The 27,970-nt window shown below is 33.4% G+C and overlaps 3 protein-coding genes and 1 pseudogene across 6 annotated transcripts in view; 2 read left to right on the top strand and 2 right to left on the bottom strand.

The window, feature by feature from the left end:
* The first annotated feature begins 36 nt into the window (after positions 1 to 36).
* On the top strand, positions 37 to 10,562 carry LOC148314055 (scaffold protein ILK-like). Its single transcript, XM_088258451.1, has 8 exons — positions 37 to 283; positions 2,135 to 2,300; positions 3,041 to 3,225; positions 3,794 to 3,963; positions 5,038 to 5,183; positions 5,935 to 6,162; positions 6,734 to 6,922; positions 9,489 to 10,562. The coding sequence occupies exons 1-8, from the start codon at positions 195 to 197 to the stop codon at positions 9,675 to 9,677; spliced, it is 1,362 nt and encodes a 453-aa protein (XP_088114577.1). The 5' UTR covers positions 37 to 194; the 3' UTR covers positions 9,678 to 10,562.
* Positions 7,699 to 14,203, bottom strand: LOC148314054 (ecotropic viral integration site 5 ortholog pseudogene; annotated as a pseudogene). The gene is made up of 2 exons (XR_015837412.1): positions 13,686 to 14,203; positions 7,699 to 9,441 (listed from the first exon to the last, which is right to left on the bottom strand). The product of XR_015837412.1 is annotated as an ecotropic viral integration site 5 ortholog pseudogene (transcript).
* Positions 14,204 to 15,121: 918 nt separating this feature from the next.
* On the top strand, positions 15,122 to 24,592 carry LOC148314053 (uncharacterized). Of its 2 annotated transcripts, none has more exons than XM_088258338.1 (10): positions 15,122 to 15,405; positions 15,511 to 15,628; positions 16,499 to 16,655; positions 18,538 to 18,661; positions 20,306 to 20,427; positions 21,242 to 21,390; positions 22,140 to 22,276; positions 22,365 to 22,592; positions 22,678 to 22,858; positions 22,946 to 24,592. In XM_088258338.1, the coding sequence occupies exons 1-10, from the start codon at positions 15,310 to 15,312 to the stop codon at positions 24,451 to 24,453; spliced, it is 2,820 nt and encodes a 939-aa protein (XP_088114464.1). In that variant the 5' UTR covers positions 15,122 to 15,309; the 3' UTR covers positions 24,454 to 24,592. The 2 variants fall into 2 exon arrangements, with proteins under 2 accessions (XP_088114464.1, XP_088114381.1); XM_088258255.1 differs by having other exon boundaries at positions 22,359 to 22,592.
* Positions 24,593 to 26,705: 2,113 nt separating this feature from the next.
* LOC148314052 (uncharacterized) overlaps positions 26,706 to 27,970 on the bottom strand; it is a 34,129-nt gene continuing 32,864 nt past the window's right edge. For both annotated transcript variants that reach the window (XM_088258045.1, XM_088258129.1), the window contains one exon: positions 26,706 to 27,360. In XM_088258045.1, coding sequence (XP_088114171.1) covers positions 27,219 to 27,360 — 142 coding nt within the window. In that variant the 3' untranslated portion in view covers positions 26,706 to 27,218. The remainder of the gene's footprint in view (positions 27,361 to 27,970) is intronic.

The raw sequence follows: 27,970 nt of genomic DNA, 5'->3' as shown, positions 1-27,970 counted from the left end.
TATTACATTAACGTTTTATGGCAACATTGGAACTGTCTATTTTCTGATTAGATTTATATCGTGGGTTGTTTGTGTTTATTATTCATTTTTGGTTTCGACCTGTATTTCCCTTATATTGTGCAACTTATCATGTTCTCGTAATACTACAATTTAAAACGCAATTTAAATTACTCGTGGAACAGTAGAATAAAACAATGGAAGATATATTTCACTGGTGTAGGGAGGGAAATGCCATGCAAGTGAGGGTATGGCTCGATGACACGGAACATGACATGAATCTTGGGTAAATACGTGTTTTTTTATCTGTTGTATCGTACAAAGTAAATGTCCAGGTAATAAATTTAACTGGAACGATATTCCCGATTTACTATTTACGGGAGATTAGACACGCCCACTCCCAGCTGGTTCCATATTAGGCCAATGACGTAAGAAACAAGGATAAGTGTGTGGGAGCAATAATATGGCATAATATTCATGAAAATAACCTAAATTCGTGCTTAATAATAATCTCGTAGGTGTTCGCACATTTCATAAATGATGAACACCTGCTTGCTCATTGTATGGGGTTGTTGATGAAAAGTATGTTCGAAATGTCAAGTGCACATTTGTGTTCTAAATGAAAAATAAAATCAATATCTTGATTAATATTTGTTAGTTTAAGTAGTTTGGTGTCGATAAGTATAAGCAGATAATAAATTGTAAAACATAATAAGTCAAGATAAGAAATTTAGGATTATAGTAAACACAGTGGCAGATAAATAATTGTACTTAATTTTAGATAATGCCCTATGGTCTATATGGGCGGTTGTCACACAGTATTTGACCGTGGGCGCATCTGTAATTCAGTTGTCCACTTGCCCAAGTTGCTGTATTAACCTTTAGTCGCCCAGTGGTCATTTACGGGACCAAGGTTTAGCGTCGTTCAATGCCCGCCGGTCCCATACAGCAGTGCTCTGCAACCTTTTTTCACCTACGACACACCAAAATTCTTCCTAGAATTCCGAAGCACATCAAAAGCTAAAAAATATAGACCAATGAAAAATTATTTTGTTATAATTATCATTCTATACTACATTTTGAAAAATAGACAAAATTATTAAAATTAATTTGTCATTATGTATTAAATACATGATGAATAATTATGAAATGTCAAATGCATTCATGACCGCAGCACACCTGTATCCGGCTCGCAGCACACCAGTGTGCCACAACATACCGGTTGCGGAGCACTGCCATACAGGACAGGTGATTGTGATGCAATTCGCTATTGGATTACACTGATTTATGACAATAGTATTCAAAATATGAAAATTAGCTTATCTAAATAATGTCTTTGGAGACACTGATTCATCATTTTATTTTTGGTTCCGATAAATATTTTAGTCATGATGCTTTATATTAGTGTTTATACCTGCATTACAAGGTTGACTCTTGGGAGATGCATTGTGTTTTGTTAGGCGGACCGTAATAAAACAAAGCTGCTTTATTACGGTAAATAATAAACAATGTTTTATTTTGGTAATGCTTTTTGTTTGACCTCAATAGGATGACTAATTTTAGACATAATAATTTTTATAACAGCTACGCGCAGGTAGCAAATCGCGCAAATACTTTACAAAAATGCTTGTGCAGGGCGCTATCCTTATTGCACACGGCGCATGAGCATCTAAAGGTTAATTCTATCTTCTCACATTTTCTCAGACAAATGTGTGGCAAAATATAATATGATACATGTTCGAATAGTGATATAAGTAAAGAATGCAAGGCTGAGATAAGCATTATCAATAAAATTAAGAAAGGTGTGTTGAGATGGTTTGGGCATGTGAGTTGAATGAGTGGAGAAATTATAGTTGAACAAATTTATGAGGCGAATGTGGTTGGTAATTAAAGCAGAGAAAAACCTAGGAAAACTTGGCATGATCAAGTATTTCAAATACTTGAAAGTGGTCAGGTCAAGGGTCGGAATAATCGTCGTGTATGTATGAATGTGGAAGAAGCGAAGATTGTGTGCAAAGACAGATGGGTGTGGCATTTTGTTCTCTCTGCTACCCCACGGAGAAGCGACGTGATGTTAGTTACTTTGTTATATTTTCAATATGTGGGGTTTTATATTATATAAATCTTTTTTTTGTAGAGATGACCATGGGTTCAGTCCCCTTCATTGGTCCTGCAAGGAAGGGCGCATGAAGCTCGTGGAGATGCTCATACAAAGAGGAGCCCGCATCAACGCCACCAACAGGGGAGATGACATTCCTCTGCATCTCGCCGCGGCTCATGGTCACCAGAATATTGTTCAGCTTGTAAGTTTTATAGTATATTGTATAGGTCAGGGGTTCCCAATCTTTTTTAGCCCACGGCGCACTTACAAGCTTAGTATTTTCTCACGGCGCCCTACATTAGTAAGCTATTTGGAATAGATATAGTATATATCTATAAGACTTTCAAACTTTCACAGTTAATAGCGACCGTATTGTTGATGCTACATCTCAGACGCACACTTTGTTTTATTAAAATTTAAAGATAGAAAGCACATAATGAAAGATCCTGTATATATTATAGTCCAAAGAAATAGATTTATATTATCCACTGACACTTCGTGATGGAATTGCATTTTAATATATTATTACTGATCTGATGACCAGTCTGATAATGTCGGTAACGACGAAACCCGGTCGCTGGTCAAATAAAAATAAAGTGGAAAAGCTAAAAATATTGGTTTTAATCTAATAATATATCCAAAGAAATAGGTACATGCAATAATAGTAGTTGGGTAGATAGGCACAAAAATTCAAACATCCACAATATGAAATTAAGTTTTATTATATTTGTAAGAATTCAGAATTGAAACAGAGAACAACAAAAAAGAAAATATTAGTGGTTTCGGAAAATAATAGAGGATCGCCTCACGGCGCCCCTTTTTACTTTCTACGCAACCGCACCGCAGTGCGCACTTTGGGCACCTCTGGTATATTGTATAGATTAAATATGTAAGATAGATTGACTTAAAATAGCCATAGATTAATATCTAACTTAATTTTAGCTGTTGCAATACCGGGCCGACGTGAACTTTATTAATGAACACGGCAACACACCTCTTCATTACGCTTGCTTCTGGGGATATGGACCCATTGCTGAAGATCTTGTGAATGCGGGAGGTCTGGTCTCTCTCGCTAATAAGGATGGAGACACTCCTCTGGACAAGGCAAGGGGACAGCTGTCTCAACGGTAACCTAATCATGTCTTCTTATTATTAACCTTTCCCTTGCGGTGCTAAAAACTTCCACGAACGGTGATATATATTTTGTACACCATATGAAAATGTGATTTAAAAACAATGTGAATATTCACAACAAAAATGTGAATATTCCTAAATGTCACTTTTATTGACCATAGTTGAAGTTGAAATGTATTCATTTTGTAATGTTAGCTCTGGTATCTGAAAACGAGAAAAAAATATACATCGCAAGTAGCCGCCATAGCTGGCATAACCACCCCGAAAGACGACTTGCACGCTACTCAAAGAAAATTGACGGAAACAGTATCAAGCTGCATGCTCGTAAGCAAAGCACGGCACGCACACATATACTGAGAAACTAATATAAATTATAATACTTTTACAGAGGAATACAAAAATTCTGAGTCCGCATCTATTATATTTTATATCAATATTTTCGTTATTAGAGTCGAAGTGTAGTAAACACATATCACCGGTAAGGAAAGGTTAAACAATGAGGTACTGCTGGTGGTTTCTTATGCCAATTATATGTATATGTTTTTCTTTGGAAATTTCCAGACTTCACGATTTGGCGGTGGAAGCCGGCCAGGACTTGAAGAAAATCCACTTCAAAGACCAGTCCTGGTTGGGACTCAAGACGAGGAGTCGAGATGCCACACTGTCGAGACACAAGGGTATCAACATCAGCGAATTGGCCCTGCATATCCGCATTGCCACGACTCCTTCCGGTAATGTGAAAAAATATTAACCTTTGATCAGATAATTTTGAAACCAAAAATGGTCTGTTATCACATTTTTGTATACTTTCTTTTAAACACAAAAATACAAAACTATATATGGTTACTAGATGACTGGCACTATTCAAGCTTGCGGTCATGTCATGAATAAATCCACTCTACAAAAAACATTTAACAAGACACTCTACATATTTAAATAAAAATAATTTTTATTCAAATAACTTAGTTTAAGTGGCGCAGTTTAAGTGAAAACAAAACTTTAGTTTTGCTAGTAAAATCCTGTGTTTTTAAATAATTACTTTAAATTCTTGTAAAAACTATCTTAGAAACTATATTTTTTAAATATATTAAAAGTGTATTCGATGGCTATGTGATTCTAATGGACCCGAACCAAAATTGCCAGATGTGACAAATTTAAGCAGGCAAACTGATGCTACATCCAAGAGAAAGTAAAAATTCAACTTAACTTTTATCATTATATTGTTTTGAATAAAAATATAATAAAATTAATTTATCAAATAAACAATACATTATAAAATATCACAGCAAAAGGCGCTTAAAGTAGTACAAAGATGGCATGATTATTATTATTACTAGTGCTGGATTTGCTGCCGTACGATTGGATTATAATGATATCTGTTATTAAAATATGGTATAAAGAAACATGCAACAAAATATCATTAACTTTATGCATATATTAGGTGAGTTGATAATGTGGGGTGGGGTTTTGTTAATATAATTCTTAACACACTTATATTGATATAATTCTTAACACACTTCGGACGGGAAAGGTATAATATTTCTACCTGTTCGGTTGATTGATGCTAGGGACAGAAGGGTATTTTTTTACCTTCTGCGCCGGACTCATTCCAAAAGCAGAAAAGACGGAATTATCTAATGTTTCAATATGAATATTATATACCAATCTCTTTGTTAAGGTCTTAACTATATGTACATAATTATCAAATCCTGTCGCCAGCGTTCCGCAGGTAAAAAATACCAGTTTGAAATGTGTTACCAGCCCGCTCAAACTGTTTTAAATATTTGGTTTATCTTTATTTTTAGGTGAAACGTGGCGTGGAAGGTGGCAGAAGAACGACATTGTTGCTAAAATTTTGGCCTTGAGGGAATGCACCCCGCGCATACAGAGAGATTTCAATGAAGAGTTTCCGAAACTGCGTATATTCTCACATCCAAATATATTACCCGTGGTGAGTGCCTTAAAATTATTCAAAGAAAAAATAAATCATATTTTTACTAAGCCGGTTGTCCACAGCTTATATAATAACATCCTTTTTAATATAGAATATAATAGAAATAATATAAATTTTAAGTTCTATTTAGTATTTATTGTAAATATTAGTATTATAAATAGTGGTACTTACAAAGTAAAACTTAAATGAAAAATGGATAGATTTTACCATAAAGTAACTGCCGAATCAATAAATGAAAAAATGGAAGAATGTAATGCTGGTTACATTTCTGCCACCCTTACAGGAGCCTTTTTAGGGCTCTGAGGTCCTTAACATGTTGACTGCCACAGCGATTTTCAGAATTCCGGTCCAAAAAGCCAATTTCATTTAGAATAAAAATATTCTTTTACTTCTTTTGATTTTGAATAAATTTTTTATAATTGTATTTTCTGTTCACGTAAGACAGAATTGATTTTTGTTCTTTTCCCAGAAGCCATCTATTCACATTAGCAGTGACTCACTAGGAATTTTATCCTAGCTGCACGAATAACAAAGTACGATATAACTCGTAGTCGGCATCTTAGCAAAGAACACAACTACGAGTTATCTCGTAGTAGGCAGTCAATGTGTTAAATTTTGATGATAAAATGAAGTTGTTTAATTCTTTATTGTTTAAGTTATTATTTGAGTATTGATTTGTAAAATCCATAGATATTACATTAGCCAATAGAGTCAGATGAATGTTATAATGTTTTGTTGCTGATTCCAGGTGGGATGTTGCGTGGCCCCGCCCACTCTGGTGGTGATCAGCCAGTACATGGCGTGGGGCTCCCTGTACGGGCTCATCCACTCGAGCGGAGGCACGCGCGCCGTGGTGCTGGACGTGAGCGCGGCTGTGCGCCTGGCCAGCGACGTGGCGCGCGGCATGGCCTTCCTGCACTCCCTGCAGAGGGACAAGACCCTCCCCGCCTACCACCTCAGCAGCAAGCACATTATGGTGAGTGCATGTAGGGTGGGTGGTGGGTGACGTGGCGCGGCATGGCCTTCCTGCACTCCCTGCAGCGGTACAAGAGCCTCCTCGCCTACGACCTCAGCAGCAAGCACATTATGGCACATCATAAACACCCCTGGCCACCCAGTTCGCCAGATCTCACTTCTTTGGACTTTTTTCTGTGGGGGTACCTCAAAAGTAAAGTGTATAAAACCGACCCAGCAAACATCTCTGCCCTAAAAGAAAATATTGTCTGCAAAGTTAATAGCATTCCGACATCGCTTCTCTAGCAAGTGGCACGGAATACTGAGGCCAGATTCCAAGAGTGTGTCTCGATGTGATGGTCTACATTTAGACAAAATAATTTTCAAGAAATAAAATCCCCACTTCTCTTGTTCGTGATAGTTATTGAAATAGATGTTTATCCTTTGCAGTTTATTTTTTATTTAAATTTGAAAACCTAATTCTGCCACCGGACACTCTATATATTTTATCAATCATTATTGAATGGGTTAAAGACAAATGACTTGTAAAAAACAAAGATTTATTAAAAGGTGATTATTGAATTTGTCCACAGATTGACGAAGACTTGACCGCTCGTATCAACATGGCGGATGCCAAGTTCTCCTTCCAAGAGAAGGCTCGCATTTATGAGCCGGCTTGGATGGCGCCGGAAGCGTTGCAGAAACCCGCCTCCAAGAGGAACTGGGAGGCCGCTGACATGTGGAGTTTCGCTATTCTCCTTTGGGAATTGGCTACAAGAGAGGTATGTACTACTAAAATCTATATCCAAACGCTGTGTTGTAGAAACATGTACAAGCATTTAAAAAAAAAAACTTTTGATACCGTAAACCAAATCAAATTTTGTTAGGTGAAAAATGATTTATAGGATAGAAGGATATTTGCACAACGGGTTATATTTGATATTTTCGGGGTTTTTTTTTTAAACGAAAAAGGTCCCAGAACTCACTTCATGTCAAGCTTTTTACTAAAAAAAGTCAAATATTTAAATACTCATGACAATACTATATTTTATCATTTTGACAAATTATATAAAAAATCTAGATTGTAATTACGTAAGCGCAGACACTGTTTACTCTACTTGATTTTTTAAATTAAAAAAATATATATATCCGTGCAAAAATGTGCCGGAACGCCGTTCCACCGCGTTACATGGAAAAAAGCCCGGGATATATTTAATATATCTATATCTCTTATATCTTTATATTTTATTAAGAATTATACCTTTTGTTTTGTGATTTTTTCTGTCAATTTATTTGTGTAAAAAAAAAATCAGTGTTATAATGTCCGCCATTTTGAACCTATGATCAGTTATAACAACCAAAAAAATTCAAACTTAATTATTTTTCGCAGCTTTATTTAATAATGCAGATTTAGCTGCTGCCTAATTGGTAATTTGACTTGACCTAATTTTCATAACTATTTTAAGGTAAATATATCTGTGTTTACCCCTTACATTTTTTCCTGAAATTAATTACGTAGGTAACCAATATTTTTGACGAATATAAAATAAAAACAAAATTTTTCCTTCAGAACTTTATTAGATTTATAGGTACACTCAATTTTATGGCAATTTTACATCATTTATAAGAATACAGATTCTGCGAGCATTATCACTAACTTATTACCTATATTGGCCACAATTAATACTTACATTACAAATGTATCATATTTTAAAATTTACGATGCACAATTATTCAATCATGATATGACGCTGTAAAAGGTTACGTCATCAGATTTTGGAATGTTATAAGCTTTTAGTCTATGGAGGAATACATCAAGAGGACAGGTATCAGAACTGATGAACTATAAATCTAAGTACTAAATTGAAACGATCACGAGAAACATGATTAGAATAGACACTAAAGAACTACCTCCAACACAAAGTGAGCAACAGGCTGTCGCCCTTTCACAACTACTAGGCCCTCGATAGAAGCTTACGGGGAATAATACAGGTAACTAATGACAATGGCTAAAACCTTTACGTAGGTTTGCTGCAAGTTCATGCGGGCAAAAGCTAAACATCGAATGGAAGATCCTATAAATGGCAATCTACAATATTCTGAGCTGTCATATCTTACGAACGATGCTTGTCTTAAATTTACCGATACTTGGGTAAACCCGTAAGAAAATAGATTTGTATGTTATTTTTTTTCCCTAAGGTCCAAAATACTTTTGCAAACTTTATTCATTTTTGTCCGTATCCTGTTGGCAATTTTGAATGTTTTCTTCGTTAGATTTCAATTTCCCTTCGGCTATGGATATTTGGTTCCTCATCTGCAATACGGAGATCTCGTGCTCCAGGGCGGCAATTTTCTGAGAGTCTTCCGCGAACCTAATATTGGCCAGTATTTGGTCGTAGTCATTTTTGCTGCTCAAGTCTTTGTACTTTTGTTCCTTTTCTTTCTGCTTATTGAGCAATTCTCTTATTTCTCTTTGGCAACTTTCCAATTCCTCCTTCAACGATTTCTTTTCGTCGTCTTGTCTTCTCAGCTGATTGGTCGATACTTGTACTTGGGACTCTAATTCCATAACTTTTAGCTGTAGATCCTTCAATTCCGCTCTGGTTTCGGTTTCTCGGATCCGCGTCGTTATCAGGTCTTCCTCGAGCTTTTGCGTATCCACAGTTCTATTTTCCCAGGCTCGCATTATCTTCTTGGGAGTGCTCAACACGCTGGCGTTGGCGTGAGAGCGGTTTTCCTGTCGATGCTCTTGGAGATGTTTCATCCACATATCCGACAGTTCTCCGACTCTCTGTTTGAGTTCCTTGAGTGACAGATTAGCTTCGGCTTCTCTGAGTTTGACGGCTATCAACTCTTCTTGGAGGTGAGCCACCGAGTTGTCAACGACCGACTCGTGCATCGTTTTTTTATCTTGTTCGAGTTCGCCGATTCGATTTCTGAGTTCTCTGATGGTCGCCTCATTTTCCGCTTCGCACAGACGTACTTTGAACAATTCCTCCTGTAGACACTCCACCATATCGTCGGTAAATTCAGCTTCTTTAACTTGGCTGGTTGATGGATTGTCTGGGTATTTCCCAATATTATTTTGTTGTACTTTGAGAGCTTCGAGCCTCTTCTTAGCCTCGGCCAACTGCCTCTGCAACTGTATCTGCGATTCCCCTCGAATATGGGCCTCTTGTCCGACAACTTCCGCAAGCCGCGCTGATAATTCGGCTCCCTCTTTCTCCAGCTTTTCCACTTGTGACAACAGCAGACTGTTTTCTTCCCGTAATCGACTCAATTCGGATGACATCTTCGCAATCTAGAAAACCAAAATATTTTTTTTTATGTTTAAATATCTTGTTTCAGGTGCCGTTTGCGGATTTGTCTCCTATGGAGTGCGGAATGAAGATAGCGCTAGAGGGACTGCGAATCACAATTGGACCGGGAATAGCTCCCCACATCTCTAAACTGATCAAGATTTGCATGAATGAGGATTCTGGCAAGAGACCGACCTTCGATATGATAATACCGATATTAGAAAAAATGAAGCGCTAGATTCATTCTACAGTTTTTTACGACTAACAATAGTGACAAATAAGTGCCTTAATTGAATTCAGTAATTTTATAAAATAACGCTTCCAATGTACTAATATGGTCTTCAATTTATAATATTATTTTAAAAAGAGATGTTTATTGAATCAAATAGCATAATTGATATGTTTATTTGTATATGTAGTATGTGCAAATGGCACTTTAAATTCAATGTAGAAATATTGAATCTCGAATATTCAAATTTTATACATCAAATGTGGTGCCATATTATAGTGTTATCGTTTGAAGCTAAAATCTCAATGTTAAAAACGTGCAGTATAGTCATATTTTATTCATTGCCCGATAAATAAAAAGATAAATTTTTACGATTTTCTGGTCATAGTAGTGTCTTGTACCCCGCATAACTTTAAAACATTATTTGTAGGAAATTTATTTATTTAAAATAATGAACAGGGGATTTTGAATGATGTAAAATAGAAAAATATAGTATAAGTGAACATCCAGCAAAGCTTTTGTACACACAATTTTTTGAGTTTTTAAATACATATCTCTATATATATCATATTTTTCTACCTCCTATATTGAGATCTTTATACAAGTTTACAGTTATTTTAATTTATAATAAAGTGATGCGATATTGTGTTCAATACAATGTAAATGTCTGTTTCGAATATTGGTGTCTAGAAGTCTTCTGAAAGCTAATGTATTTTATTGCCTCTAGTGCCTATATGTTAACATGAATTTTGTTTTATATGTAATTAATAATAATAATTTTTAATAGATGTAAAATTAAAATCACATTACTACTAATACATTGTATTTTTAAGTTGATGTAAATGTAATCTAATATGACATTTATTTTTATTAAAAATGTTTTACTAAACAAAATGTGTTTTCTTCTTTATGAGACGATGCCATTTAACCACCCTACACATATGAACGTACGTGATACGTGCGGTTTTTCTTCACCGTTCCGTGCTAACCCGTATGACCTACGCACGAGAAAAGATATCTGTTCCAAAAATATTTAATGTGTACCAGATACACTGACAAATTTTTGTCAGGTTTCATACCTGACAATATTTTGTGACAACAAATGTTGTGATTTTTTTGTTTGTTTATAAAAAATATGCCTGAAAATAACCCGGAGGTAGGGTGGTTAAATGACCTCTCAACTTTGAGATTGAATTCTATACAATTTTTACAATTATAAGAAGCCATGCGTGCAATTCCATCCATCTACAAAACTGAATCTTTTACAGGTAACATAAGGAAATGTTTTTTATTTCAAACAAAATCATCTATTACTTTTTTTTTTTAATTAAATGATATTTTAAACATATCGCTCACTCCTTTCAAGAACGTCATAAATCAATATACTTGATTTTTCAGGAGAACATTTTTAAAGTTTAAAAATATAATACAATGTATTGAAAATAAATATCAAGCCACTAATTGAACTTTTTACTGTGCAACAGATCTTTTTAGGTAAAACCTGAAGGTTTTTTCTCCATTTTAAAAATATTTAGTATATTTAAAAAAAAAATTAAACAATACCTTTTCTTCAAAATGCAAAAACAACACTTTCTGCCCTGTAGCGGGTAAATATTAAGTTAAAAATATGCCACTTTTGCTGGGATATAGTACATTTTCTGGGCATTCTGAAAACATGCACAACTGAAAATCGACGATTTTTGATTTATGACGTTCTTGAAAAGAGTGAGCGATATGTCCAATTGCTTTGAACTCATTCAATAATTAGGTAAAATTTATATTTTTAATTTTAAAGAGATTTATCTTTAAACACATAAACAGCTGCTTAGAAACAATTATTCTCTTAAAAAAATTGTTCAAAAAAATTATATGCGATTCAGTTGATGTTGTATGGTTTTCACCCGATAAAATTTAAATTGGCAATGATATTTTTAAAAATACTAAATAAAAATAAACTCAATTGTCTTTTTACAAGATTTTTTCAAACAATTTTATTTAACACGGGTATAGATGGGCTAGGCACTTGTGTATATTTAGATAGTCCCATAGATGATTTCTTGCAAAAAATTCCCATATCTAGGGAATTTCCCATATCATATTCCAGGATCTATTCAACTTATTTTATGCTGAGTTTTAGAAAATATTGCAAAATAATATAAGAAAACACTTCCTGATTGATAAAATAATACATTTTATCAACAATAATTGATAAAGGTATTTAATCTCTTGGTATCGCATGATTGCAGATTATACTTCTGTTTGTATTTGTGACATGAAAATATTCCCTGCAAATACGGGCTTCAGAGACCCGTATATATATTTGTTTATATTTTAAAATGTTTACGTTTTTTAGGGTTAAGTGTTTAATGATTAGCTTTAGTGGATACATTTAAATAAAATAAAATATTTTTTTTATAATTTATTCATTTAAAATTAACTATTATATCAAAATTAAGAAAACACTAGGCATTTTTGGTAAAAATCACATGAGATCATAAAAACAAAGTATTTAAAAATATATTTTTTAAAATATCAACAAATTAACTTAGAATCTTAATTTCTAATAGTTTTTCTAGGAAATGGCAAACAGTTTTGGTACCATAGAACGGGGCTACTTGAACTTTGATGTGTTACTTGATTCCAGTACAAAAAAAAAAATTAATCTGTATTTGGTCTACAATTATGAACGTATCGACATGATTCATTGTTTCCTTGACAGGTGACACTTATTGTCGCGATACTTCGATAGATACGGGACAACTGCTTTCATTTGTTTATTTATATTCTCTAAAGGAAAATTAAAAACATTCTGTTTATCCATCATGTATCGCTCACTCCTTTCAAGAACGTCATAAATCAAAAAACTTGATTTTTCAGGAGAACGTTTTTAAAGTTTAAAAATATAACACAATGTATTAAAAATAAATATCAAGCCACTTATTGAACTTTTTACTGTGCAACAGATCTTTTTAGGTAAAATCTGGATGTTTTTTCTCCATTTGAAAAATATTTAGTATTTTTAAAAAAATAATTAAACAATACCTTTTCTTCAAAATGCAAACACAACACTTTCTGCCCTGTAGCGGGTAAATATTAAGTTAAAAATATGCTTCTTTTGCTGGGATATAGTACATTTTCTGGACATTCCGAAAACATGCACAACTCAAAATTAACAATTTTTTATTTATGACGTTCTTGAAAGGAGTGAGCGGTATATAAAGGTGTTTTTTTTAGAGGTATAAAAATTCAAATAAAAAAAAACATTAAAATAAACATATATGTTAATGTCTACGATATTTTCTTTATTTAATGGATAATTTTATGCCATTATTGTTTGAATATGATTTCGGGCATATGTGCGCTATGGCTAGCTCGAATGAAGCGCAATCGCAAAGTCCAATTTTTAACAACTTTATCGAGCAACTGGAGCCGTATATTGGCAACAACACGGCGAATGTTGACTTCCAAATGATCCAACATCTCTGATTTATCAGTATAGACTAGTGACTTCACATACCCCCAAAGAAAGTAATCTAATGGTGTGAGATCATCGTGGAGGCCAGTTCACAAGTCCACTATGTGAAATTATGCGCCGTGTGGCATGTTGCGCCATCTTATTGAAATCAATGTCACATCGATGCCATTCAACTGAGGTATGAAGAAGTCAATAATCATGGTTCTGTAGCGCTCTCCATTGACTTCAAACCCTTATCCGCACCCCAATGGTGCATAGGGCACTGGATCATATGAACGCAGTGTTATCTTAATCGTAAACACATGAAGGAAAGGTGATCAGCTCTCCGCTTCAGGTACCAGTCCAGGGTAATATCGAATAAATATTAGAGTGAAAAAAATCACTTATATTTATATGACCTCTGGGAATCGAACCCAGGACCTCCAGAACTGTAGCCAAGCTTGCTGACCATTACACTACGGAGGCGGACAGTATATATAATATCTATAAATGGTACTTATTTGAAATGTGCGGTAAAACAATACTTTATTTTATTAACATACCTTATTTACTTTTCTTAGGAGCTCAGGACTTCGCAATGTCGGATGATTTCTTTTAGCTTGTATACGAGATCTTCCAACTGGGACTCATTACACACGAAAACAATATCTTCCTTCGGACATTCTGTCTTCAGCGTGATAGTGTACTGCAATGCGTTGACATTTTCCAACTCTGACGTGTTCACAGCGAAATCAAGTCTCCATTCTACGTCAACAATATGTGGCAAGTGGTCTCCGACATTACCGAGCTGTCTTTCTAGATTATTCAAATCGAATTTCTTATCTTCTGATAACATGATTTAGGACTCCTGCATACAATTGCAACAAGGGAAAAATCCATAAAATGAAACTAATAAAAAAAAACACTCTCAAAATACGCTTTCGGAAAACAAATTAAGGAGCCATAAAACTTGGTAATAAAATGATATTAAATATCTTTATTATTTTATACTTATTGGATTCGGATCCGCTTTAGCGACAAAATTTGACATTTCAACGCGATAATTTGAACCATAAACAACGCTGGATTTTATAGAAATTCTGCCATGGAGAAACTATTTTTTTTCATTGCCATAAAGAAATGGTTTAGAAAACGTTTAAAAAAAACTAATTACGATTCTATCGCCAATGGATGGATAAAAAAATAGCTGCCCTCAAAAGAGTGGATCAGAAGGACCCTTAGGTATGGCTTGTTGGCATTACTTTTTAAAAAACCTTTTCGTTTCCATTATGGCTTCTAATTATTTTTGACTACATTTATCACGGACTATATTAGCTAAATGACATAATAATTATATCATGAGAATGACATGATATATTATACATTTCAGTATAACGTAATGGACCTATCATGACGTATGGGATTGAAAGTAGAGCGGATACTATTGGCACAAAAAACGCGTCAGAAATGAAGACTTTAAGAAGCATATTAGGCAAGAGTCATCGAGATAGAATAAGGAACTCCAGGATCAGGGAAATATGCAAGATTGAAGATGTCGTTAGGTGGGGAAGACAATGAAGAAGACAATGATATGCGCATGTGAGGTGAATAAAAGCATCCAGACTCCCTACATCGCACTTTACGGCCAACCCCATGGCAGACGACTCCCGGGCAGACACCAAATAGATGGATCGACATCTGGGAATTGACATCGCAGGAGACTAATCCCTCTTAAAAACAAGCCACAAGGCCTATACCAAGAAGAATAAAAAGAAGATTTAACGTAGTTTTAAAAATACATATTTATTTTGGTGACTCGAAACTTAGGTGAAAAAAAAAATACTTCTCATTTAACTCCATTTCATTTTCATTTTATGGGAGGCTGATAAGATAAATAATTTGAAAATTATCAGTATGTTTTTAGTTCGTATAAAAGTGTTAGTTATAAGTTTTGGAACGCACTCCAAGTTTTAAATGTGTATCTGGTAACATTTCTGTTATGTCAAATTTTCCTCTAGGTGACGTTAATGACCACTTGAAAATTTTACCGCTTAATTGTTTACGTTCGTGTTTTTAGTGCGTTTAAAAATTAATTGCTTATTTTTCATAGTGTATTATGCTTCCCAAGTATAGTTCTTAGTTTGTTCTAAAGTATGTTATCGCCAAATTACGTGTAATTTGTTTACCATGGGAACTATGGGCCCCGTTTCAGGCCAAGCTGTAACCTTAGCAAACAGCATTATAGGCGTTGGGATTTTGGCGATGCCGTTTTGCTTTAAACAAGTAAGCACTCGAGATTGTGCACTCATACATGATATGAACAAATTCATTTAAAAAATACATTATTTCTGAATACTATTTTTAATTCTTGATTTTATGCATTTTTAGTGTGGAATAATACTGTCAATCATGATTTTACTAGGCAGTGGTCTTATGTCAAGGCTGGCATGTCATTTTCTATTGAAGTCAGCAATTGTATCGCGCAGAAAAAACTTTGAAGCTTTAGGTAAGTAAATGCATAACACAATGGAATCCCTCCATTTCTTTGGACCTCTGTTTCTACAGTTCTCTATCCCACTTAGAATTCATACATTTGTATGAAATTTTGACAAATCATCCTAATCGACATGTTCAATGATTATCTTGTTGACTATTTTAGGATAAAATTTTACTTTTTAACTCCATTGAGTTTTTAGAAAGGTTAAATAAATACAATCATCTGTAGATGCGAAATGGTTAAATCCACCTTACATTGCTTATTTGTTGAAAAATATAATATGTTCTTTTGATCTAAACTGCATCTGAGGAGTTTCAAATTTAAATTAAACTTATATTTTACTTTTTTTGCAATGTCAGAGACACAAATAAAAAATCTAAATCATAATGTAATTACAATCTATTCACACGATAGTTTTATGCAGGTTTTTGTCATTTTTTAACCAAAGGTGTTGCCACAGAAAACACCCGTAAATTTTAATGTTTTAAAAAGTATTCAAAAGAATTTTAAAATCATTGATTTTGTATCAATTTCTATAATGCGTCATCAGTAAAATAAAATGCAGCTTTTTTTTGTTCAAAAGTAGATTGAACAATTATCACAAGTAGAGTTATTTTGGTAAATGTTGGGTAGGTTTGTTAGGTAGTTTTTGACCACTTTTGGCTGAGATAATAAATTTGAAATTTTTTTGGAAAAGTTTTGTTGATCATTTTGATGATCACTTTTGAAAGTTCCTCCGTACTCTACAATATTTCATTCCTGTCCAATTTGTGCAATTCGAACAGCCTCCTTAAATAACATATTTGACTTTACATAGAAATGTATTGCTTATACGAAAATTTCAAATGACCATTTCTAATATTTCAATTTAATTTTCAGCATACCAAGTATTTGGTTCAGCGGGGAAGCTTGCAGTAGAAGTCGGGATAATTGGTTTCCTGATGGGAACCTGCGTGGCATATTTTGTGGTTGTTGGAGATCTAGGACCACAAATCATAGCCAAGATGCTTAATTTAAATCAAAGTGACTCATTAAGGTACTTCTATCATTTTATTTCTTCTAACCCTCACCATTGTTTTATCTTCTATTAGCACCAAGCTGCTTATAGAGGTCGGGGTTTTTTTTCATCAATTCCGACCCTAATTATACTCAGACAGCCTGCCACCTGACCCTCAGTATACTTATCACAAGTAACCGCTAACCCAATTCCGATCTATACAATGTTTTTTAGCGTCCCTCGCGCTACACCAAAAGTAAGCAAATATAACACTTATAGCGTCTCCCGCTCTCTGCCAACAGTATGTAAGAGACGCTTTTAAGCGTTTCCCGCAAACAATGTGTTAATAACATGAAAGCGAGTTAGAAGGTCTTGCGCTTCAGATGTCAGTTCAGGGCAATATATAACCTGACTCAAAATGACTAATTTTTTGGTTCGTTTTTCATAAATTAAAATGTTTATTAAAAGTTACGCTTATAATATTTTTGCTTTAAGTTCAAATATGAGTAAATTCAATCTTAACACCCTTTACCCTTAACACTCCTATGTGGAGTTTGGCTCGGCATGGTATTTATTACGCGTACTATGATGAGTTAAGCTAGACATTATATTTTTCAATTTCCGAAAAAAAAAAAAAAAAAAATTAAATTGACCAATATAAAACTCATGTAGGACCTCATTTTTTTAAAACTATTTAGTAAATCAATTGAGGTATTAATGCTAGTACAAGATAATAATTAGGAATTGAGGAGTGCTAAGGTTTAATAAGTTCAAAGTTCAAACCCTATGGACGTTTGTCCACTACACGGGATTTCACCGTCCGGTAGTCCGGTTTTGAAAAATGAAAACGACTGGGACAGTTTAGCGTGATCGAATTTATGCGCAACGTGTTCACGCACTGATCAAGAGCTCCGATCCGAAGAAAGATGGACAAAAGCACAAGCCAATCCAAGCCAATCGTCATTTTTAAACGCTAACTGACATACCGGACGATAAAATTACATGGAATTCCGGGTAGTGGACAAGCACCCTATCTCAAAAAATCTCCCTTTAGTAGGTGCATTGTGATAGTTCTAATTATTAATGTTTCTTTTATTGTCACTAAAATTAAAGAAATAAACAATAATAATCTTTTGAATATTGAAAGCATTAACTTTGTAGATCATATTGATATATTATTTCGAGAAATAAAAATACTTTGTGTTCTAATCCACTCACATTTTTATTAACCAACTAGTTTCGGCAACAACCTGTTGCCCTCTTCAGGGTTTCATTTATTACCTGTTGCCCTCTTCAGGGTTTCTGTCGCCCTCTTCAGGGTTTCATTTAGTAATAAATGAAACCCTGAAGAGGGCAACAGGTTGTTGCCGAAACTAGTTGGTTAATAAAAATGTGAGTGGATCAGAACACAAAGTATTTTTATTTCTCGAAATAATAAAACAATAATAAAACTGTATTTTTTAATCATTTGCAGATGATGAAGCGTGTAAAATAGAATTTTTTTATTTAAATTAATTTTTCAACTAAAAAAAAACATTATTTGATTTTCAACAGGTAGTAACAAATTTTATCACCTTGAACTTTCATTTTAAATAATAATAATAATTTACATAACTCTTCTGTAGTCATTTTTGTTTGTTTTTAAGTGATTATAAATATTTAGTGTAATCTCCTAGAAGTATGTTTATTTATTGAGAGGTATTTTGTGTTTTGATTAGACAATACCAATCCATCATAAATGATTTTACAATACTCTATTGACATACCATATGACAATTATAAAATATTTCAATGATAAAATAAATAAAAATTTTAGGAAATTAAATTACTGACATAAATTTTATCTTAAAGATTTGTATTATAGGCTTTTATTCTTATTTTGTTTTTAATCTTACTTATTTTGTGATTGATTTCATTATAGAACTGGTGTGATGGTAATAGTCTCTGTAGTGTGTGTGCTCCCCCTTGGTTTGCTCCGGAATGTAGATAGCCTCAGTAATGTGTGCGCAGCGACAATTGGATTCTACTTTTGTTTAGTTTTAAAAGTAAGTAAAAATAACTTTTGCTAAATCTTATCACACGCTTTGAATGTTTTAAAACAAAAAATGGTGAAGTATCCCTAAGTGTGATTTTAATGGTGGAGACTGACCGGAGCATTTCCTCGTAACGTAGCACGTTACGATGCGGGCATTCAGGCAGTCAGTACACCGAGCCGAGCGCTCCATCCATAGTTTCGGATGCTCGCTGATGCTCGCAATGTTACGACGAAAAGCTCTGGTCAGTCTCCACCTTAAGGATTACTGAAAATATGAATAAATTGCTTGAGTGATTATCAGGTTGTCAAGTGAAATATTTGCAATATTATTAATATTTAAAGCATTTACTTTGTGGTCAGTCATTTTTAATTTTTTTTACAAAAATGTTAGTAATGTTAGTATACCGTAGTCGTACAGGAGAATGTGCCCAACTACCAAAACGTAAAATGTTCAGGAGGGCCATTTAAGTCACTTTTGCTTGGCAAGAAAATAAACATCAATGCAGTTAGTCATTTTTGATGAGTCAATATATTATACTTCCAAGTTGAAAATCCTTTGAGATTTTTTCAGGGCAATATTAAGCTTGTAAGATATCAAATAGTCAATGATCACTTTATTGTAAATAAATGCACTTGGTCACTTTCTCCTGTATGACTACGATATAACCACTCACTTAGATTTTTATGTCTACCGGTTTCGAGACGTACCCGTCTCTTCGTCAAGACAATCACTACAACAGCGTGCAAACAATACTACATACTACCCGTCACTACCATAGCACTATTCACTTACAATTGTACAAAAGTGCATGTTGGTCCTCGGTTTGACCAAAATCGCATGTGATAAACATTTTGTGTAGTTGTAAGTGTGTGAATAGTGCTATGGTGGTGACGGGTAGTAGTGTTTAGATGCTGTTGTAGTGATTGTGTCGATGAAGAGACAGGTACGTCTCAAAATCGGTAGAAATCAAAATCTCGGTGAGTGGTTACATACATACATACTAATATTACTAAAATTTTTGTAAAAAAATATTGAGTGACATTGTTTTAGAAAATTTCAAATCCTTGTTAAGTCCGGGTAGGTTAATGTGATGAAAAAGTAATTTTGTATCTAAATAAGTACCTATTCTGTACCTACCTTTATTTTATATTGTTTAGTATCCATTAACACAGTTTTTCACATAATTATTACTATGTTATGCAGTATCATATTTGAGTATATCAAGAGATTAGGTAGTAAAAAATCTCTTCGATGCCTCTTCTTCTTACCCTTATCTGCACCCAATGGTGCATAGGGCACTGCATCATAGTGACACAGTGGTATCTTGATTGTTACATGAAAGCAAGGTGATCACTCCTGCTACACCAGACCAGGGTAATATTAAATAAATATTAGCGTGTAAAAATCACTAATATTTATTTTCACCCCCTTCTGGGAATGGAACCCGGTACCTTCCGGTAGCTAAACATGCTAACCATTACACCACGGAGGAGGACTTATGTAATATAGTCTATATATTTTATCCTAGTCAATTTTGAACCATTTTGCTAATGAGAAAAATATTGTAAAAGTGAAAGGTTTGAATGAGGTGATGAACTTGTCTTTTTATATTCATATATTTTTTAATGTATGTTACAATATGTTTTTGTTTAGGTAATTATAGAAGCTGAAGGTCCATTGTTTTCGGGAGAATGGCTGAATAAAGTGGAATATTGGGATACAAGTGGAGTTCTACAATGCCTCCCAATATTTTCAATGGCGTTATTTTGTCAAACGTGAGTAATTTTTTAGCTTGATTACAAGCTAAAAATAACAATTTATAGTTTGGTATTTCTACTAAATACGGTAACAACATTTAAAAGTTGAAAAATATATGTAAATTATTTAATACAGTGTTTGATTTTTACTACTTGTATGTAACCTTGTTATAGTTTTTACTTACCTAGATAAAAACATATATCACATGTCTTTACCAGGTTTTATTGTAACTAATAATTTGGCCTTGCCATATGTGTATTCATGTTTCACGGTTATGTTTGTCATATGTTCTATAATTAATAGTTACCTTTTTACAACATTTTGAGTGTATCCAAATACTTTACACAAATCTGGGTTTCTCCACTTATGTTTGTATGTCTATATATCTGTATGTATGTATGACTTCCGAAAATTTTATTACTGTGGTTGTCAATCACGGTGAATGTTACATGTGTGTAAAGTGATCACTTAACACCAGCCTATGACAGGTCGTAAGCCCTGTAAATACCCAGACTTCCATATTCTTCTTCATCTATGTTGAGGTGCCAAAAATAAAGTTACCTTTATTCATCCTTTGATTATTTTTATTTTTTTATTGGCAAAGCTCCCAAAATTGAGTGATACATGCCGTAATAATGATTTTGCTTAAACATTTTTTTAAATGATTTTACTTATTAAAATGCTTTATGACCGCACTATTGACATTTTGGGGATTATTATAATTTAAAAAGTCCTAGGTTCAGTATCCACAAAATCTTAATATGGCGTTTAGAAAATAAGTCAATCATGGTCTATTTTTAATGATTTATTTATTGTTTTCAATGATTTCAGACAGCTGTTTGAGATTTACGACACCCTGCCGAATGCTACTCTAGATAAAATGAATATTGTAACCAAAAATGCCGTAAATATTTGCTCAGCTGTGTATGTTCTTATGGGATTGTTTGGTTATATCGCTTTTTGTAATCAACCCATATCAGGTATAAACATATTCATTCATTTAAAAAAAAAAACAAATAAAGCGAGACAAGGATAACATAAATTTATCGTATCGTAAGAAATAATTATTCTTCTCCAAAATTGGGATTGTTATCCCTGATTGCCAGTCAGGCGCCATGGCGTTGTTGGGTAGACGCTCGACTGCGAAACTGGCGTCGCGGGTTCGATTCCCACTGATTGTAAAATATATTCAAGACAGATTTATTTTCAATTGGTCTGGGTGTTTGTGCTGTGTGTTTCGCATTTACCTTCCCTATCTTTATTAGCCTCTAAAAGAAGAGGCTTTGCGGGTTATTCATTAAAAAAACAACAACAAAAAAGGTCCTTTATTATTGGATTACAAGTGGACACTTACATATATGCCAATAAGCACTAAGCTAAGTAGACACTTATCTTGGCCAAAAATTTATGAATATCCATTGTTGTAGAGACTACACCCCTTTTAACTTATTTAGATAAAGCACATAATTGGAAATCAGAGGAGCTGGATTCGAATCCTAAAGCGGAGCAGTTATTTCACTGTGTTACGATGCGTTTGTGTTGTTATAGTGATTTTTTTCTTTGTTTCTTTAATACATAAATACATTTTGCATTTTCACAAATCAATTTCACAATAATACATTGTGAAATGAATTTGTGAAAATTAATATATAATTTGATTTAATGATTTTCTAGTGCACTCCCATTTGTAATTTTATTCTCGTGTGTAATTTGGTAAATATGTTTTCAGGTAATATCCTGTTAAGTTTCAGCCCTTCACTAGCTAGTGACGCAATCAAAATGGGCTTTGTGATGTCTCTGGCTTTTAGTTTTCCGCTGATAATTTTCCCGTGCAGAGCGAGTTTATATTCACTCTTATACAGGAAGGTAATGTTCCTTTGCCTCTAATATTAGTAGCTTAAATTGTTATTTAGTATTTCACTCATCACGTTTTCTGTTGTTCATCAAGGGGCAGGCCTCTCACCACGAGCTACTCAATAACCTGATACCGGAAGTCAGGTTTAAGTGTTTGACGATCAGTATTATAGTGGTATCCCTGCTCCTCGGGTTGATGCTGCCTAACATCGAGTTGGTACTAGGTCTCGTGGGCTCCACGATCGGAGTGATGATCTGCGTTATATTCCCAGCCACTTGCTTCATTTGTATGTCGACCAAGAACACCAATGAAAGATTACTAGCTCAGGTAATTGAAATTGACTTTTTGTAAGATTTTATAGATTTCTTGTATGTTTTAATGATAAATATTTTCCGTATTGACTTTATTCCAGTTGGTTCTATGTTTTGGAATAATTATCATGGTCTTGGGTACGTACGCTAATTTGCAAGCGGTTGAAATTGATAATTTAAGCATAGAAAATAAAATTCTCGCCGAATCTTCTCATAATAAATACCTCGAGAGTAAAATGATGATAGCTATTTCCCCCGAAGCTCTGGAAGGTGAAAAAAATGGTAAAAATTTACAAATTATTTTTATTACTTAATCATTATAATTTTATCAGTATACATATTTGTTTTTCATACTGATTTTTCTTTCAGACAAAAAAGTGATTTCAAATATAGTGGACGAAGCGAAGATTTTGCCAGAAAAGATTAAAAAAACAATCGCCAGTATTGAGAAAGTCGGGAATGCCGATTCTATAGTTTTACCACCGAACCCCATCGCACCGCAGGAAGATAAAATAGAAAATGAAAATAAAGTTGAACAAAAAAAAGATCCGATCATAAAACCAGTTATTCAGGAAAAGGTGAAAGAAATTACTCAATTTGTGACACCAATCAAAGATGAAAAAGAAGGTGCTGGTGATAGTGAAGTTCAGTTAGAATTGAACGTGTTCACCAGTCCGCAAGCGAAACTAGATAAAGTCCCGCCATTGCGAGATACTCCCAAAACTATCAACTTACCGGCCGAACAACCCTCAAAATCAAGTTTAGGGAATGAGGCGGTCCAGAGTGAAACGGAAGATCACAAAAAACTAGAATTAATGGATACAATCAAGAGGCACGCGGAAGAACAGCGACAGATGGTCATTGAACAGCAAAAAATTCTCAAAGAAATTAAAGAGACCCAAAAAAATATTGAAATAAAACAGAAAGCGGATGTGAACCTCAGTGCGGAGACTAAAAAACTAGCCGTTGAGAATATCCAGAAAATAGCCAAGATGGCCATTGAAAGTTTGGGAGGTCAGATAGAATTAACCACTTTAGCTTCTGTCAAAATTGCTCAACAAAATAAGCAAGTCGTTAGAAAACCGTCCACTACTAACACTATTCAAAATGTGGAAACTAAACCCGTTGTACATGATGATAATAAGAATAAAGAAGTTCCCAAGATAATTAATAATCAAGTTCCGATAAAAAATGACATCAAATTACCCGATGCGCATTTTCACAAGAAAGATGTACCAGAATCTTATAAAGCCGGCGAAGATATAGAGCATATGAAAAAAGTTATCGCAACTAACTTGACTCTCAGTCACAAGGACAGTGAAAACCTCGCCAACAGGCCTCCGATAGCAATAGTGATGTCCAAAGCGACTGATAATAAAAAATTGGAAAAGCACGCTGAAATAGAACCAGCCAAAAAAGAAACTGTGAAAACTACTGCCAAAAGTATTGTCGAAACTAAAATTACCGATACTAAAGTCAATGTTGCTCAAAATGACTATGTAGGTGGAAAAAGAGATATTTTGGAAGTTCACACCGTACAATCCAAGGATACAACTGTCAATGAAAATAATAAAGTCGCCAAAGTACATTATAGAAATAAAAGAAACATAGAGGATTGTCCCGGTACAATTGTGTCCAATAATCGCGGTTTGCAAATATGTCAGGTGTCGGAGAAAAAAGACAACAATGAACGGCATCTGTTAGATCCACCTGATAAACTACACACTAATGGAAATGTTTTAAAGATTACGGATTCAATAGATAACCTAGATCCAGATGTATATATAAAGAATCTCATGAATTCAGCTAATATTGTAGACTTTCATATGAGAAATTTAAAGTCAATCAAATTCAATAATTTAACAAGTATCGAGTGATGTAAAGTAGTACTTAGTAAAGATTTTCATATTGTGCGCTTACCTTTAAAAGGTGAATCTCTCTACTCGTTGGTTGATCATTATTTATTGTATAATGTTGAAGGACTTTTTGACTAGTCAATGATAATAAGGGTAAGGGTTTGGGAAAATATAAATATTTATGTACTATGTAGGTGGATTTGTATTTTTTTTTATATAGATATGTAATGTTGCATATTGATAACCAGCTATAAAAAGTGACCAAGTCAATTTATACATGTATTTTGAGATGAGTTAATTTGAATGATTGATTGTCAACTCTTTTTAGACTTTGTCGCGACATTCTAGTTCAAGGTAATTTATCTTTATTTTCTGCACATAAGTATACAATTCAGAACATATTTAATAATAATGATTATCCACAGACAGAAATAAATATATTTTTAATAATATTATTTTAATCATACATATTTTGTTGGCATTGGTTATAAATATTACTTAAATAATCTTTAAATTTGTTAATAAATTAAAATTTTAATAATAATCATACTAAAATATTTTTTTAATGTAAATTTTTTATGCAGTTACGATAATTAAGTTTGAAATATAGTGAAGTTTCTATCATTACCCATTAGAATGGGTAATGATAGAAATTTATTTATCATTCCCTCTTTAGAAAGAGGGAATCTTTTTTACACAATAAACATTTTCCATTCTGTTTTGAGTAATATTTATAGAAACACCTTAAATTTGAAATGGTTCTATTGACAATTCATAAAATAAATTTGTTTGATTGGATGACAAATTCAACATAAACTGAGTAGTGAAGTACGCCCTGCAAAAACTAGCCTCTGTGCATGTACCTATTTATATTCCCTTGTAGTCTTTTGTTTAATTTTAAAGAACCTGTCAAAGATAAGTCTTTCTATTGGCCAATATCTATTTGAAGTTCCTTATGTGTTATTATTTCTGATGAAAATACAGACTGTCATGAAGTCTCTTATGGTGGAGACTGACTGGAGCATTTCGTTGCAACGTAACATCGTAACATCGCTCGCGGCGAGTATCTGAAACTATGGATGGAGCGCTCGGCTTGCTGTACTGACTATATGACTGCTCGCATCGTAACGTGTTACGTTACGATGAAATGGCTTTGGTCAGTCCCTACCATCAGACTATATGTTATTTTTTATGATAGTTATGTGACACGCAGCTTGAAGCAATCGGGGTCAACTGCTTCAAGCTCCCGCATTTGGACATAGTGAATACAAAAGTCTTATTCTGCGCACACAAGAGTTTTGAGTAAACAGATGTAGCTGTTTCCCCTTTGCTGGTGAATGCAATTTTAGATTTCACAAACTTCATAGTTGTAACCAAAGAAACAATAGTTTGTGAATACCATTCTGAATTCAGTGTATGTATTTAGAAAGAGTAATTCCGAAACCCCATTCCAGTGTAAATCTTCCTTGATTATGTTAATATTCAGTGCCTTTTTAGCGTATTTTAAGTGTTGATCTCTTTTAAGTTGTTTCCAGTAGGTATGTCTCATTACCAGTATTGTATAGAGTTTTTATCATTAAAAGGTTTATGATTTAAAAAAAAAAACATATATTATTTCGAGAAATAAAAATACTTTGTACTAGTAATAAATGTAACCCTGAAGAGGGCAACAGGTTGTTGCCGAAACTAGTTGGTTAATAAAAATGTGAGTGGATCAGAACACAAAGTATTTTTATTTCTCGAAATAAAATATCAATATGATCCACAAAATTAATGCTTTCAATATTCAAAAAAAAAAAAAACATATATTAAAAAAACGACAGCCATCTCTAAGCAAATAATTATTGAGGTCTATCAGGTGCCTAAATAAGAAATTTATATATGTACCTCTATATATTGAAGAGGCGATATGGAGTTGCATACCTAGGCTTTTTCATTATGTGTACAAAAATGTATTATACCCTATTTTTACAAATAAAAATAAATAAATAAGATAATTATCATTATCATTTAATCATATGTATTTTTTTTTAATTCAGTGCTACCTCACAAAGAACCAGATTTAAAAAATAATAATGAAAATTTGATTTCCACAACTAACAAAATTCAAAATTAATTAACGAGTAATTAAAAAAAACCTTTATGTACAATGAAAAATTTATAATCTATAAAAACTAAATTTTTTTTTTATATAGTCAATTTTATTTGCTGCTTTTGTTATTTTGTTAAAAGCAAAATATAAACAGCGCCACGGATGATAAAAGTAAAACAAGTTTTATAAAAAAAGATCTTTATTATATTTATTAAATACGCAACTCATAACATGATAAAAACGTAGGACAAAAATAATATAAAATTAAAAATGTTTAATTTGGTAACAATTACATTTCTCAAGAATTTTTATCACTCAATTAACAAAAAACGATATCGGTTTTCCGAGTCAAATATCGATTTAAACAATATACATAGTTGTCAGAATTTGACTTTAATTAAACAAGTTTGCAAAAAAAACATAACGAGGGTCTTGAAATAATTTAAAACAGGTTTATTTTGAACTCTTAGATTCATTGGACTGTCAACAGTGTGAAGCGTTATCTTTATTATACATCGTTAATGGAAAAATATCTTTTTTACTAAGAGTTAGGTCTAACAATTATTATTTAACATTATTATATTACAGTTGTTACTCTGGCAGGTAGTTCAATACGCACTGAATAATGGCACTTCCCTGAAGCGATGGAGTATTATTTCAAATAACTTTATAACTTTGTACACTGGAGAAATGATTATTTTTTCTTAATGGTAAATTTTAAGGGTTCGATCATCCTATTGAATGTTGTTCTACGGCGGAATCTCTGCCGTGTAATATTGTCGGCACCCAATTCTTCTTGCGTCGACACCGGCGTGAGTAGATGTGACATTCGAGATCTGCAAAAATTTACATTTATTAATAATTTTTTGATAAAAATAAAGCTTGGATTGTAAACTTATCTATATGTTAATTGTTGGGTAATATATCCAAAGTTAAACAAGGTTTATTGAATTGAATTCCACACTTATTTATGTATATATTAATACGTGACGCGTTTCGTCTTATTAAGACATTATTTAACACTAGGATAATGTGGTAATACGAAGTGTTTGACAATGTCTTAAAAAGACGAAACGCGTGAAAACGCGCATCAAACACTAGGATAATGTGGTAATATGGAGTGTAAAATAAATGTAGAATACAATCCAATAAACCTTGTTTAATTTTGGATATATTACCCAACAATTCAATATGGAATTCTACCAACTGTCTGCAGTTACAATAAATAACTTATATGTAAGTAGAATTTTTAGAGGCGGCACTGTTGCCGCTTTTTATTTAAAATTTGGACGAGGAACAATTTACAAAACTGTAAAAAAAAAATTATTTTCATCTATAGTAAATTTGTACGGCATGACCAAAAAAATATAAAGCTCGCTTTAGTTATACGGTTCAGAACATTCATTAGTTCACCTTTATCTGTGCCGAAATGGTGCAAAAGGTCGC

This window comes from Brachycentrus maculatus, unplaced genomic scaffold (genome assembly GCF_059751285.1).
Source record: "Brachycentrus maculatus isolate JH-2025_06_01 unplaced genomic scaffold, ASM5975128v1 h1tg000002l, whole genome shotgun sequence".
Lineage (NCBI taxonomy): Eukaryota > Metazoa > Arthropoda > Insecta > Trichoptera > Brachycentridae > Brachycentrus > Brachycentrus maculatus.
This window is presented reverse-complemented; position numbering and strand designations above follow the sequence as displayed.

Bases quoted from the DNA above. Each gene is read 5' to 3' on its own strand.
- LOC148314055 (XM_088258451.1), top strand. From the start codon at position 195: ATGGAAGATATATTTCACTGGTGTAGGGAGGGAAATGCCATGCAAGTG. The intron at 2,301-3,040 runs GTAAGTTTTATA...ACTTAATTTTAG, and splicing joins ACCAGAATATTGTTCAGCTT to CTGTTGCAATACCGGGCCGA. The intron at 6,163-6,733 runs GTGAGTGCATGT...ATTTGTCCACAG, and splicing joins TCAGCAGCAAGCACATTATG to ATTGACGAAGACTTGACCGC.
- LOC148314053 (XM_088258255.1), top strand. From the start codon at position 15,310: ATGGGAACTATGGGCCCCGTTTCAGGCCAAGCTGTAACCTTAGCAAAC. The intron at 15,629-16,498 runs GTAAGTAAATGC...TTTAATTTTCAG, and splicing joins AAAAAACTTTGAAGCTTTAG to CATACCAAGTATTTGGTTCA. The intron at 22,859-22,945 runs GTAAAAATTTAC...TTTTTCTTTCAG, and splicing joins TCTGGAAGGTGAAAAAAATG to ACAAAAAAGTGATTTCAAAT.